Source organism: Octodon degus, unplaced genomic scaffold (assembly GCF_000260255.1).
Source record: "Octodon degus isolate 3935 unplaced genomic scaffold, OctDeg1.0 scaffold00013, whole genome shotgun sequence".
NCBI classification, from domain to species: Eukaryota; Metazoa; Chordata; class Mammalia; order Rodentia; family Octodontidae; genus Octodon; species Octodon degus.
The window spans coordinates 636,379-650,448 of record NW_004524589.1 but is presented as its reverse complement, the minus strand read 5'-3'; the positions used below and the strand labels follow the sequence as shown (position 1 = coordinate 650,448).

Below are 14,070 nucleotides of genomic sequence, written 5' to 3'. Positions count from 1 at the left end.
GGGAGGAGGGAGGGAGGGAAGGAGGAAAAATGTATATATACAGGATAGTTAGGGTGATTGTACTACTAACTTATATTGGTCTTTTGAAGGCAGCAATTAATGCTTAAAATTTTTTATTTTGACTAATTTTACATGTTTTTATCTGGTAACCTAAGCAACTAATTTGAATACAACAATACGTAATATAACAACCACCGCTGAATTCCTATCATTTTGTTTTCTGAAATTCTGTATCGTTTCCAATGTTTTATTTATTTAAAAATTCTCTTTAAAAAAAAAAAAAGATTCACAGATGACATGATACTTTACATGGAAGACTCAAAAAACTCCACCAAGGGACTCCTAGAATTAGTAAAAAATTCAGTAGTGTAGCAAGATAAAAAGTCAACACCCAATAATCAATAGCATTCCTCTACACAAACAACAAACTCACTAAAAGAGAAATTAAGAGAAACAACACTCTTCACAATTGTACCTGCAAAAATGAAATATTTAGGAATTGATCTAACAAAGGAAGTTAAAAGATTTACACGATCAAAATTACAATACTCTGAAGAAAGAGATTAACTAGGTTTCAGAAAATGGAAAGACACAGGAAGAACCAACATTGTGAAAATGCCCATACTCCTAAAATCGTTATACAGATTTAATGCAATCCCAATCAACATACTACGAGCATTCCACACAAATCAAGGCAGGAGGCATTACAATCCGACTTGAAATTATATTACAAAGCTGCAGTGATAAAATCAATATGGTACTGGCAAAAAAAAACCCACCAGGCCCGAGAATCCGTAAAATAAATTAGAAGGTGCAGGCACAACTATAAACACACTCAGCCACCTTACCTTTGACAAAAGGGCCAAACATGCTATGTTCACTGGAAGAAAGAAAGCTTCTTTAACAAATAGAGCTGGAGAAATGGACTTTCCCCATTCCAAAAACTAAAACTAGATACAGATCTATCACCATGAACTAAAGTCAAAATGGATTAAAGATCTAAACTTTTTAAATCTACTGGAAGAGAAAGCAGGTGGAAATCTTGAAGACACAGGGATAGGCAGAGAGTTCATGCACAGAAACCAATCTGCACGGGAGATACTTCAAAGAATCAGCAACTGGCGTCTCATCTTGCTGAGAAGTTTTTGCACGTCAAAAGAAATCACCAAGAGTGAAAAGACAACCCACAAACTGGGAAAAAATCTTAACCAACAATTACTCCAAGGACTTCTATCAAGGATATATAAAAAACTTAAAAAAAAAAATCAGGCCCCAAAATTCAAAGACCCTCCAAAAATGGGCATCTGAGATGAATACACACTTCTCAGAGGAAGAAATACAAATGGCAAATAAATACATGAAAAAAAGCGTCACAGCACTTGTCGTTTGAAAAATATAAATTAGAACATCACTGAGACACCATCTCATTCCAGAAAGAATGGCTATTATAAAGAAATCAACTAATAACAAATGGAGGAGAGGTTATGAGGAAAAAGGAACGCTTCTCCACGGTTAGTGGGAGGGGAGGCTGGTACAACTTCTATGGAAATCAGTGTGGAGACTCCTCAGAAAACTAGGATTAGAAGTCCCATTCAATCCAGCTATTCCCCTTCTGGGTATCTTCGCAGAAGAACCGGAAACATCGTACCACAGCAATATATGTACATCCAATGTTTATAGCAGTGCTATTTGTCATAGCTAAATCTTGGAAATGTCCATCAATTAAGGAATGGATTAAAAAAAAAGATGTGGTATTTTTATACAATGGAGCATTACTCAGCTATAAAGAAAAATAAACTTTGAGTCTTTTATAGGTAAATGGATGCAACTAGAAGCTGTATTCATAAGTGAAATAAATCAGACCCACATGTGTAAACATCCTATGTCTCCTTCGTTTAAGAACCTGAAAGAATAAAATTTGAAAGGTACAGTAGATTTAGTAAAAGGGGAAGAAACTGGACAAAAGGAATAAACAATTAAATGAGGGAAAGGAGAGAAGATAGGGGAAAAAAAAGGAAGGGGAAGAAAATCATGTAAGTATATACCCAGGATAGCTAAGATGATTGTACTGCTAATTTTTATCCGTTTTTTGCATGTACCTGTTAATGCTTAAAATATTTACTTTAACCAGATTTACATGCTAATATCTGTAATCTGAGAAAATACATTGAAGATAGTAATGTGCGACATAACAAGCACTGCTGAATACCTTTCCTCTTGTCTTCTTAAGGTGTATCATTTCTAATGTCTTATCTATTGTTTTTATACTCTCTTTAAAAAAGCGAAGGGGCTGGTGAGATGGCTCAGTGGTCTAAAGCACCTACTTGGAACAAGCTTGGCAAAGCACAAGGACCGCGGTTCAATCCCCCAGCACCACATGCCAGCCAGTGCCGCCTCCTGGTGGGCTGAGCTGCCCCCCCCACACACACACACAAATAAATAAAAATTAAATAAAAAAATCAAATGAAAAAAAAATAAAATAAAAAATAAAAAAGCGAAAAGGACAGGGAAAAAATTATGGATTATGGAAAGCAAGAGCTAATATTTTAATTGATCCATTTTGCATGACTGTATCTGGTAGCCTGGGCAACAAAGCTGATGATAACAGTATGTAATATAACAACCCTGTTAATTTCCTATTCTTGTTTTAAAATTCTCTATCATTTTTATTGTTTTATGTTACTTGGTTCTTGTTCTTTTTTCCCTCTTTAAAATAAAAAAATACAATAAAATTAGAAAAGCCAAAAGCTGGCACTGTTGTCACCTGAAATAGACCTGATGACAACAGCTGGTTGGGGGCCGCGCAGGCTAGCGGGATGAGGCTGAGGTCCAGGCAAGCAGGCTGGTTCCAAAGCTGTGGCCTTTACCACAGGGGATCGTGTACCCCAAACCACATGGTGGCTCAAAACCACAATTAGGAAGTAAAGGCAGGGCTGGTGAGATGGCTCAGTGGTCTAAAGCACCTACTTGGAATAAGCTTGGCAAAGCACAGGGACCGCAGTTCGATCCCCCAGCACCACATGCCAGCCAGCCCCGCCCCCTGGTGGGCTGAGCTGGCCACACACACACACACACACACGCACACACAAATAAATAAATAAATAAATGTTAAAAAAAAAAAAAGGAAGTAAAGGCAGAGCATTCGATCTGCCACTGTATGAAGTCAAAGGCCACTTTATTTGCTGGTTCATTTTCAAACTTGAAATCCCACATTTCTTTTCTTGTCTGTTTTCTGACACAGAGTCTCCATCTCCCAGGTCTTTAATTGAAGGCAATAATTTAAAACATACTGTGGTGTGAAGATCTAGCCAGAAGCCACACCAGCTCACACCCATATAACACACACCAAGGCCTCCTGAGGCCACTCCTCTCACCAAGAGATCGACCTTCTTGTCTAACATCAAATCAAACCCAAAATGAAAAGGGGAGAGAAGATGATCAATTAGAAGGAAATGCCCCTTGTTTATCCAAAAACTACGAGGACCTATTTCGCAGTGTAACGCTGCAAAGTCTGAGGTCCTCCGGAGGCTTGACTACTCTGACAGAACAGCACCTAGAGGAAGACAAACCTGAAAGCAATCCACTGATCTTCAAACTGCAGCATCAGGTGTCTTTCTGGGCAGGTGAGCTTAGAACATGTGGCAAAGGGGAACGAAAGGGAGGACGAAGAGGAACTCTGCTTCCTCCGCGGAGCTTCTAAAATTCTGTAATGAGCGACTTAGATCTAGTCACCTCGTCTCTGGCTTGACAATTCCTTAATAGCAGCGTATCTGACTGTGTGAGAACCAGAGCGACGTCTGGATTAGACAGGGGCTCCTTTTATTGTGCCGGCTCTTTCTGTCAACAATTATTCAATCTTGAAGTCAAGGAAGAACAGTTTTCTAGCAACACAATTCTTGTCATTCTGAAATATGTGTTCATTTCCCTTTCACTCGCAAGACTATTTCAAGACTAACTTTCAAAAGTCGGCACCAGTAAGAAATACATCTGACTACAATATAATTCACTGAGCCAGACTGGACTTTGTAATTTTTATGCTAATAGGAAAAATATAGAGAAGATTTATATCAGTATCAGTATATCAGTATAATTTTAAGGTATCACTACCACTTTATTCTCCAAATAGGGAATAAATTTACAATTTCCTCAAAGGAAATAAATTTTATGCACCCAGCGCATTCTGACACCTATAGCAGAAAAAATTTTGAAACAAAAATTAGTTTAAACAACAGCTACTTACAAGAGAGCAACCATTTCCTTTCTATTTTAAGTATTTAAATGTAATTAAAAAACAAAAACTTCAGGATTCTACCTTTAAAGCACCCTTGGTGATCCAGGTACATGGAATCACACATGTGAGGAAACACAATGAAAGATAAGTCAACTTACACTGTGGTATCTTCACAAATATCTTCATGTAAAACAAAAAGAACTGGGTGCACTGTCGATCTCTTCCCACCTTCAAAACTCTCCAAACCAATTATATGCTTTAATCAAACCGAATGTGAAAGGAGGTAAGTCTCTGAATAAAAAGAACTCTTCTAGAAACTTCCATCTCAAGTTCAGAGAGAAATTACTAATTATTGACTTAAATATCCTGAAACCAGGAACCCAGGCTGCAAATCCACAGGGCAGACACTGGTTTCCAAGGCTGTTTTCACAACAAGCTGCACCGCGGAGTCCTTTCCCAAGAGCAAACCTGCAGGCAGGATTTTCCTATCATGATGAGCGTGATTGTGTTTAGAATAATGTCTCGCTAAAGATTTCTAAACACTAGAACAAGTCTAAAATAGACTTCCCAGGTGTTCAAGAGGTTGAAACATTTGCCCATATGATACGATCTATTAAAATGCAAATGCTAAAAGAGAAATGAAAGTATTTCTAGAACAGAAAACTTGATTTGATGATAGCTTTCCTTACAATCACCATATCTTAATAAACTTTTACTCAAAATGTACTTTGAAGCTTGTCAAGTCTTTCTTCAGATATTAAAGGGCTGCTACTTCAAGAGGAAATTTCTTAAGGATTAACACTGGCTACCAAGAATGAGAACATTCTAATGGATCGCGGTTGATTTCATGATAACATTCCTTATACAGGACACATCACTGCTCCAGTTCTCTCGTGTGGAGACTGTTGAAAGCCCAAGGTGCGTGTAGGTCCTTGTAAATGGCAACACTCAAATTCCCTACCAGTTCTCCAGGACAAGCTATCGTACCCAGACATGCCTCACAGGGCCAGGAAATCATTTAAAGGCACTCAAGAGTCTGGTTAGAAACTGTGTTGAGTCTGTTGTACATTAGAGATTGTAATCTTAAATAAAGAATCACTTCGTCTGGTTTCCTAAATTCTTCTCGTGCTCCCACTGGTGTGATTTCAGTTCAAAAACAATTCACCTTAAAGTACTAGCAGAATTACTTTGGAATTTGTATAAAACCACTGCCAATCACTTATGTAACTGATGACGAGAAAGGTGTGCACAATCGGGCTACGTCTCTAAGTGTGTGCATTGTGTGTACGTATGTATATGTATCTAGATCACTGTGCTGCAGCTGCCTTCAGTTTTTAACTGTATATGAAATCACAGAAATATAGGTGACGCAGTTTTTGGAAAACAACCCACTTTCTGTATTTAGAAGGCAGGAACTTTGTGCCCTAATTTCTTGGGATCACAGGAGACAACTAGGATGACCAGTAGATGACTGAGGAGGAGAGAAGCCACTCTTGCTACCTGTTGGGGACCTAAGGACAAGACAGGGAGGTGAGGGCTGGCTCAGCAATCACAAAAGCTGTCCTATGTAACTGAGCAATTCAGCATCTCAACCTATGTCTCAGGTCCCAGTTAGTTATAGTTTTAAAATGTTTACTGCTGTCTTAAAAGGACTAATTCCTTCTCCCTACTTCTTAGGAGCCTCTGGTTCATTAGGCAAAACTATGAAGTACCAAATGTGTAACTCACGGAAGAGCTGAAATACTCTTCTATATGAATAGAAACCCCAGCAAACATATTAGGTATTTGACAGTTTCATTTCCTTGATTGGTAAACAAGAGAGTAACCTGGAACCGAGTATAGTCTAATTCCATGAATCATGGCTTCCAAAGAACCAATGTATATTTTTTTCTTGAAACCATCACATATGGCAGGAAATAAAGCCTGCCATAAATAATCCATTTCAAGTTGTACTTCTGAAAAATAATTATAGGGAAGAACCCAAATTAATATAAACACCAACTGTAAGACAAAGGGGCCCTAATTTTATTTCAGTTCTGTAAAGTTCCATTGTTCCTTTATGGGTGTCACTTGGAAAGATGCAAATATATTCCTGAAACCTTCCCTTGTTCTAAGTGCCCAGCAAGTATTTACTCCACAGCTGCAAGGTGACCAAGCCTGGTTCTCAGGTCCAGTAATAAATTGGCTGATAAGCTCCTAAGTACCAGAAGTATGAGCCCATCAAAGATGCAGCTGATCACACAATTACCTGTTAGATGGTAACTAGAATTTTGATACATACTATCAAAATTTTGGTCAAAAATTTTAACTTTCTATGAAATAAAATGTCACAGACTCAACTGCTACAAATATTACAAGTTTTGTTTTTGCTTCTTGACAGCAAAAGAAATAATTTTCACAATAAAGGCAGAAACATGAAAGAATTGAACACAGAAACCCTGATTATAAATGAGAATCAAAATTCTCTCCATGGTGTGATATGAGAGCTTTGAAATCAAGTCTTTGATCTGAAGTATTTAACTTTACAGAAAAGTAGAATGGAATTCAATCTAGCCAATCTACGCTGACTTTCACTTGGCATCTGATACTCCTATTAAGCTCTCAGTAATACACTTCCCAATATTTATTCATGTTGAATTTGGACCAAAAATATGATTTCATTTGCTCTTTAATTTTTTTTTTAATCTTCTAATTATTTGGTACAGGGTCTCACTACGCAGCTCAGACTCATAGTGAACCACCTGTCTCAGCTTCCTCAGCACTGGGATTACAGGCATATGCCACCACGCCCAGTTTCGATGGCCAGCTCAGTGTGCTGGGGGTGGGCCTGGCACAGAACATAGTACTGGTGATCAATCCTGGGATCTTGCACTTGCCAGGCAAGCTCTTAGATAGCTGAGCTATCTCCCCAGCCCTCCTTTGCTCTTTAAATGCTTGCACAAAACCAAAGAATTATGTCCTGAAGACCCTTTGATCCATTCCTGTCAGACACAAAGAACTACAATGGTGGACTAACTGGTAGGGAGGAAACCTTTCAAAATGACAACACTGAATTACTATCAATCACACATCCACGTAATCCCAAATACCAAAAATATGAAGCCCAGATACTAGGACACCAGAGACTGCCTCGCTCTACTGAGCGGAGGGCTAAGACAGCACAGATGTCACGTTAATGAAAACTTCAGAGCTTGAACAATAACATCATAGCCTCGGACATCAAAGCAGAAAACTTAATTCTGACAGAATAGTAAGTATAAATGTTAAAAAAAGATTCAGGCAGCAAACACATAATTACTTACATCAGCACGTAACCCCAATTTTGTTAAGTACTATAAAACTTTTGACTAGAAAAACTAAACTTCATGTGAAATAAAACATCAGAGTGAATGTTATAAATATTTAGGGTTTTTTTTCTAGCTTCTTCATGGCACAAAATGTCTATCATAAAGGGGTGGAGATAAGATAGAAGCATGCATATCATTTAACAGACACATGACTAGAACATAACAAAACAAGAAAACATCGCAAATCCTATCTTTTCAACGTTTCATTAGAACACTGTGAATACAGAGCTTTCTGTTCCTAAGTCCCCCATGTTTCCATGTGTGATTTATTATGGAGACAAAAACAAGAATAGAGAATAATAAGAACAATCTAATAGATTTAAAATGTATACTAAAGCCATGTAGTATTTACCAACTGTAAACAAGTACTATAATAATTGCATTTATAGAGATTACTGACAATAACAATCAAATATATGTAACTCTGTAACTATTTAAACTCATCACAAAAGCTTTTATCACATTATTAGTAGTAAATGAGCAACTCCCATCAAATATCACTTAATATCACCCCTGGTAAGAGCTTAAGTACACAGAACCATTGTTACATGAAAAAACATTATTTTTAATATGTGACAACTCAACAGGACTTAATTACCACACCTACTTCAAACCATTAGCTGCTTCATTCAACACTGAAAAAATAATATTTATGTGGCTATTGAGAATCATTATGATTGATGCAATCTTTTGTGCTATTTCCTTTACAGTCACTTGCATTTGTTATTATTAACAAGGAAAAATGAAAGAGGGAATGTGTGTTTTTGTTTGGCAACAAAGCCTCTCAGATGATGACTAACTTCACCCTTTGAGTAGAAAAAGCCTCTTAAGCTAACTAATGTACATATAAATATGCTCTTCACAATGTGCACAAGCAAGGAAAGGGGAAGAAAAAGCCTGCAGGACTTGCACCAGAATTAAAGACGACCTAAGCAAGTGAGCGCGCGAAAGCCGCCAGGACAGGGATTCTTATCCTCAATTTCTTACGGCTCATCTACTCTCAAGGAAGAAAAGCCAGAGCTTCTCTTAGCCATATTCACAGCAGGTCGCACTTGAAAGGACACACGGCGAGTGATCTGGCTTGAATGGGCACATTACCCATCTTCCAGCAACACTGCTGAATATTTATGTCAGTGACGAATGATGACACTGGTGAGATATTTTAACGTGAAGCCTTGCCTTGTAAATCGTCTGAATGACGCTGCGTCAAAACAACACCTACCATAAATCAGAGGTTTTAAGACCAGTATTTCTTGTTCAAACATGCTACCTGCTCAGCGCAAGCACTTGTGTGAACAGGCATAGATTAACGTGTGCTAAGCAGGGCCATTTTACCTGCGAACTTATAGAGCTATAATTTAACAGGCCTATTATTGTCGAGGTAATTTTGACAGCGCTGAAATATTACACTTGTTAAAATATGCATTTAGCACAAACTCCAGTGGTCATTTGAACTGAATAAACAGAGAGGCATCCCTGCAGTTAGAGTTCTTCTCTATTGATGACTTTTCTTTTCCGGCAAGGCTGCTGTATGTCGACAACTGATTTTCTAAGCGGTAGAGCAAGAGTGTTTTTCTGATAACACCAAACACTTACCATGTTACTTTTAATTCACTTTTTTTTTTTTTTTTTTTTTTTTTGCAAGTTGTTTGCAGGGAATTCAGGAGTCCTTTCTGAGTTACAGAAAGGGAACAATGGTTCCCCCTCCTCCTCCCAGCCCCCTGGAAGATGCACATTCTGACTGAGGATATTTTACATTCGGGAGGTCACCTACAGAGGCTAATTTACTCCAGTGGAGCTGGAACGTGGCATTAGAGCCACTCCAGATTTTTCACTAAGGAGGCTATGAGAATGTCTGCCTCAAAAATCTAGGGCTACTTCTGCTTGTACTCCACACCTTAGGGACAACAAGTACCTTCCAGGAAAAAAAAATTAAAATACAACAGAAGTGAGGGTGTCCCCCCCCCCATTTTCTAGGGTCTTAGTTCTCACCTAAATCAAACCATAAAGAAAAGATAATGATATAGAAGTCTGCTTTTTTACCCCGTGGAATGCATAAGCGAACATGCACACACACTGCTGATAAACTGTGTGAATGAACAAAACAGGCTACAACCCAAGCTCAGCTGTGTACCTCTCGAGAGATTAAACAAACACCTCTACCGACACCAGTGCCTCAGTTTCTTAAAACCAAATTTGAAAATGCTGAAAGCAAAGGAAGATTTATCTGGAACCCACTAAGACCAGCACAGCTGGCTGCATTTTATGTCACCATACTTAGGCATCAGAAGACAGGACAACCAGCCACTGGTCTGGTCACCAAATGAAGGCTGAGGGGGATGAGAAATGGGAAGCAATACAAGGGCTCCACTGGCCCTCACGGTATAGAGGAAAACCTAACAAACCGTGGCTCTCTTTCTCCCTAAACTCACATTTCGATGGAAATACAATGAGGTCGTATGAGCAGCCAGAATCTATCTTTTAGGAATTCAAATGCAGCCAGCCAAGAAGTTCTGTCTGCCTATTCCAGTTTCTACAGGACGAAGTGGGATCCAAATGCCCTCTGCTGAAATGCGAGGCTTTCCTGGGCAACATCTTACTATTTCCTTAATACAGTCTAGTGTTTCAAAAAATAACAGAAAATGCGTTTAAAAGTCCCTGTCAGTACATATCAAGGTACAAACACCCACGCCATAAAAACAGGATTACCCCGAAAGGTTTCAAATCAAACCCGGGTTTTCCCAGGCGTGTGCTGACTGTCCCCGCATTCCGCAGAGCCTGCTGCCTCCTTGTGCCGAATTAAAAAGTAGCAAGGGATCTGGCCCATGCAAGGCGAACCTGATTTCCATTGAAAAAAGCAAGCAGCTCTTAAATTCTGAATGACTTACTGTTGACCAGGGATTTGTGTGACCCGTTAATTTAGGTCTGACTAAACTGCAACAGGCTAAGAGTAAAGACAGATTTTGCCAAGAAAGAGGCAGATGGAGCTAACAGCATCAGATAATGTGTGAAATGCAGTATTCAAATGAGGACATGAACGAATCGTGGAGAAAGTGTGGACACTGCTGAAAATGTGTCTGTAAGACACACATAAACCATTACCAAAGTACACCAGGCCTGGATGTGGTGGCACACACCTGTAATCTCAAGACTCAGGAGGCTGAGGCAGGAGGATCACAGAGAGTTCCAGGCCAGCCTGGCCTACGCTGTGACTTTAAGGCAAGCCTGCACAACATAGCAAGACCCTGTCTCAAAAAGCCAGCCAAACAAACAAAATACATGGGATCTGTCATTGATTAGCAACAGGGCTGAGGGTCGAGGAAGGGGCAGGAGGCGGCCAGCATCATGGGCTGCACTTATGGATGGTGGAAAAGATACTCCTACCTTCCGGGGCAGGGTGGCTGAGAACAACCCAGCCCAAGTGGGACCTGCAGCAGGGCGGGGAAGGACACTCTGTCTAGCTGGGCCTAGAGCCCAAGCTGGGGGTCCTGCGGGGGCAAACCGAGTGGAGCTCCAGCTGGCACTTGGCTTTGCCGCCACTCCTCAGCCTGCACCTGGCTTCCTGGACACTACATCGGGCAAGGGTTCTTCCTGTTCCCTGGGAGGATGTCAAGGGGCTGCTCATAGGAAACTCTCACCCCTGGCTCCCTTGAGAGCTTGCTCTGAACTTAGTACTAAGAAGAAAGCAGCTGTGTTTCTTGTCTCCCTATGCCGAGAAGAGAACATGCACAGTAACTCAGCAGGAAATCAGGTAGGAAGGGGGTGACTCCTACACACTTAACATGCACACTGAAGAGTACTGAAAGACAGAGCATGCCACCTTGCTACCCCACAGGTGAGGTTTTTAAACAAATATTCTAGAAGCAGAACAGTATGCAAACTAATAATATAAACTATTGGGTACAATTTAGCTTTGGTGTGTCCGTCATCGACAAAAGTACAAGCATTTCATCCAAGTAAAAAGAAATATAAAAAACAATTTTCATTTCTTTTAAATCTACCACAAAAGTTAACTAATTTATGACTTCCAAGCATACTGGGCAAACAAGACCTGCCCTAGAATATTCATACAGGCACCTAATTCACTGACGATACAAAGCATCCTAAAGAAAAGACTTGGGTCTTGACCAGGAAGGGCCTGTTAACCATTGTCTGTTGCATTCTGAAGCTCCTGACCACAGCGTGCAGACCACCTACGCTCCACTCTTTCTGTCTGTAGTCTTCCAACTCACTGGCATAGTGGAGCAGTTCTACAGCCCTGATGGTATAGCTATCACCCAGGCACTCTTTAACTACAGCTGCAGTCAGGTCATGTTATGTTGTCTCTGCAGTTCATAAACTTCACACGGTGCCCCGGCTAAACATTCCTTGGGTAAATCTATTCATGATGCTTTCAGTTCTATTTAATCTTCACAACAACCATATGAAAGAGGAAGGGTGGAGTCATTTCCACCCCACAGGTAAGCACTGTGGAGTTCAGAGACTTCAGCTACTTTTGCCAACATTAGCTGGGCAAGGACCTGGGTGTACATTAACCTGCTATTTCCTTAAGCAGGCAAGAATGGCATTCCCTTTTCACGGATAAGAACAGACTGAGGCAGAGAGAAGTTAAGTAACTACACACAAGTGCTAACATAATCACAGCCAGCTATTACTTTAGGTACCAGGGCTAAGCCTCGACCCAGACAGCTGGCTCCAGAGTCCATAGCACACCCTACCTTGGGATTTGCTGCCTGATGGTGTCCAGGTGCTTTGGTCTTGGTCTCGCAGCCAGTCCCTGGCCACACTGCAGTTAATCCCATGCTTCCTGTGCCCACTGCTGCACCCCCATAAGTTCTTTCAATGACCACCTGCATTTGCAAAGCCACTCTGGGTCTTACCACATGGCCACCCAACTGACCAGGGCAGGACATGTAGTGACGACTTGGGTTCTCTTCTCAGGAGCCAAGCAAGGAGCCCACCTTTGAGAAGCCAAGACACATCGAAGGGGAATGGGGCAAAGGCTTCCAGCACTCGGAGCAAGACCAACAGGTGAGTTCCCCTGGGGACACGGGCTACCGGCTTTCCACCTGGGGACTGTAAAGCCTCTATACGCACGAGAAGCCCAATTTGGGACCACAGAGCTAACAGATGCTCACCGCTGATGGTAACAAGTACCAAAAGCAAAAAAGAGGAAAGAGTTTTTAAAAACACAGAATTTAAAACTTTCCTTAAGGATGTGTTTACATTTCATCAACCTCAGGTTTTTGTTAACTCTTCATTACCATTTCAGGTAAACCTATTCAAAAGCTCAGGGACTTGAGCCTTTTACAGCTCAGCATGTTACCTACAATATTTGAATGGCAATGGAATACCCATCTCTGACAAAACTAATCAACAAGGGGGATATAAATGAAGGACCATTTTGTAGTAAGATAGATAGACAGACAGATATAGATGTCTGTATATACAAATTAGGATAGACATACAGCTACTTTCTCTTAGTTCAATGAGAAGATTTGTACTAATAGTGTTTAGACAAAATACCATGTCTGCATCTTGTACTACAAATAATCACTATGAAGACAAAAATATGCAATGTATTGATTATTATAACTGTCCTACTGACCTGTTTTGATACTGTCTCATTGCTCTTTCCTTCTCAATAAATTAAAAAAAAAAAGCTCAGGGACCGTAAGCAAAAGTGGGTGGGTTCCCAAGGCAAGAAGAACACACAGCCAGTCACATGTTCAGAGAGCGCTGCCTCTCAGGAGACCCTCCCAGAAAGGGTCTTGGCTAGTGTAGTGTGAGCACACTCTGTTTGAGCGACCGACTGAATGCATCTAAACACATCTGCGTGGGAGCCAGACGCTTCAGACACCATGCAGCCAATGCCCTCCTACATCACTCTGCCAAGCGAACACCCACTTATCGTTCCACACACCTACACACCGAAATGCAGGCTGAAAGTCGCCGGTATTTCCATTTCCTCTCGTAGAGGAAATATCAGTGAAGCTGTTTGTAGAAAACAATCCACACACAGAGATTTCCTTCAGTGACACCTCCATTTTCAAAGCCTACAGTGTCACAGGATCTCACTGTGTTAACCAGACTCCGAGAAACATAGCATCTGACCTACCTATTGGATTTCTATCGAAGAACAAAACTGGAGCTTTCAGGATTGACTCGAACATTTTGTTGTGCAAAGTTTGCGAAGCATTAACAAGGACATAGAACATCAACAGGCATCTTGCTATGCCAAAAAGGACGGTGGCTACAGTCAAACCTGAAAAAAAAAAAAAAAAAAAGTGAGATCTTAAAATGAGAGAGACTAAGTCTCCAGTACTTGCATGACAAATTTACCACTCTCCAGCTGGCCAAAAGTGCCCTGAAGGCATTCGAGGAAGAAAAAAAAAAAACCCTTATTAAAAAAAAAAAAAAAAAAAAAAAAGGAACATCAGTCAAGAAAACAGCATCCTTGCATTTTCCAGGCTGCTAAAGCAGGTCAGGCAG

The 14,070-nt window shown here is 40.4% G+C and overlaps 1 protein-coding gene across 2 annotated transcripts in view; it reads right to left on the bottom strand.

Moving 5' to 3' along the window:
- The window catches only part of Abcc4 (ATP binding cassette subfamily C member 4), a 249,589-nt gene that overhangs the window by 107,982 nt on the left and 127,537 nt on the right, over positions 1-14,070 (bottom strand). For both annotated transcript variants that reach the window (XM_004626249.2, XM_023709652.1), the window contains one exon: positions 13,697-13,843. In XM_004626249.2, the coding sequence (XP_004626306.1) occupies positions 13,697-13,843 (147 nt within the window). The remainder of the gene's footprint in view (positions 1-13,696; positions 13,844-14,070) is intronic.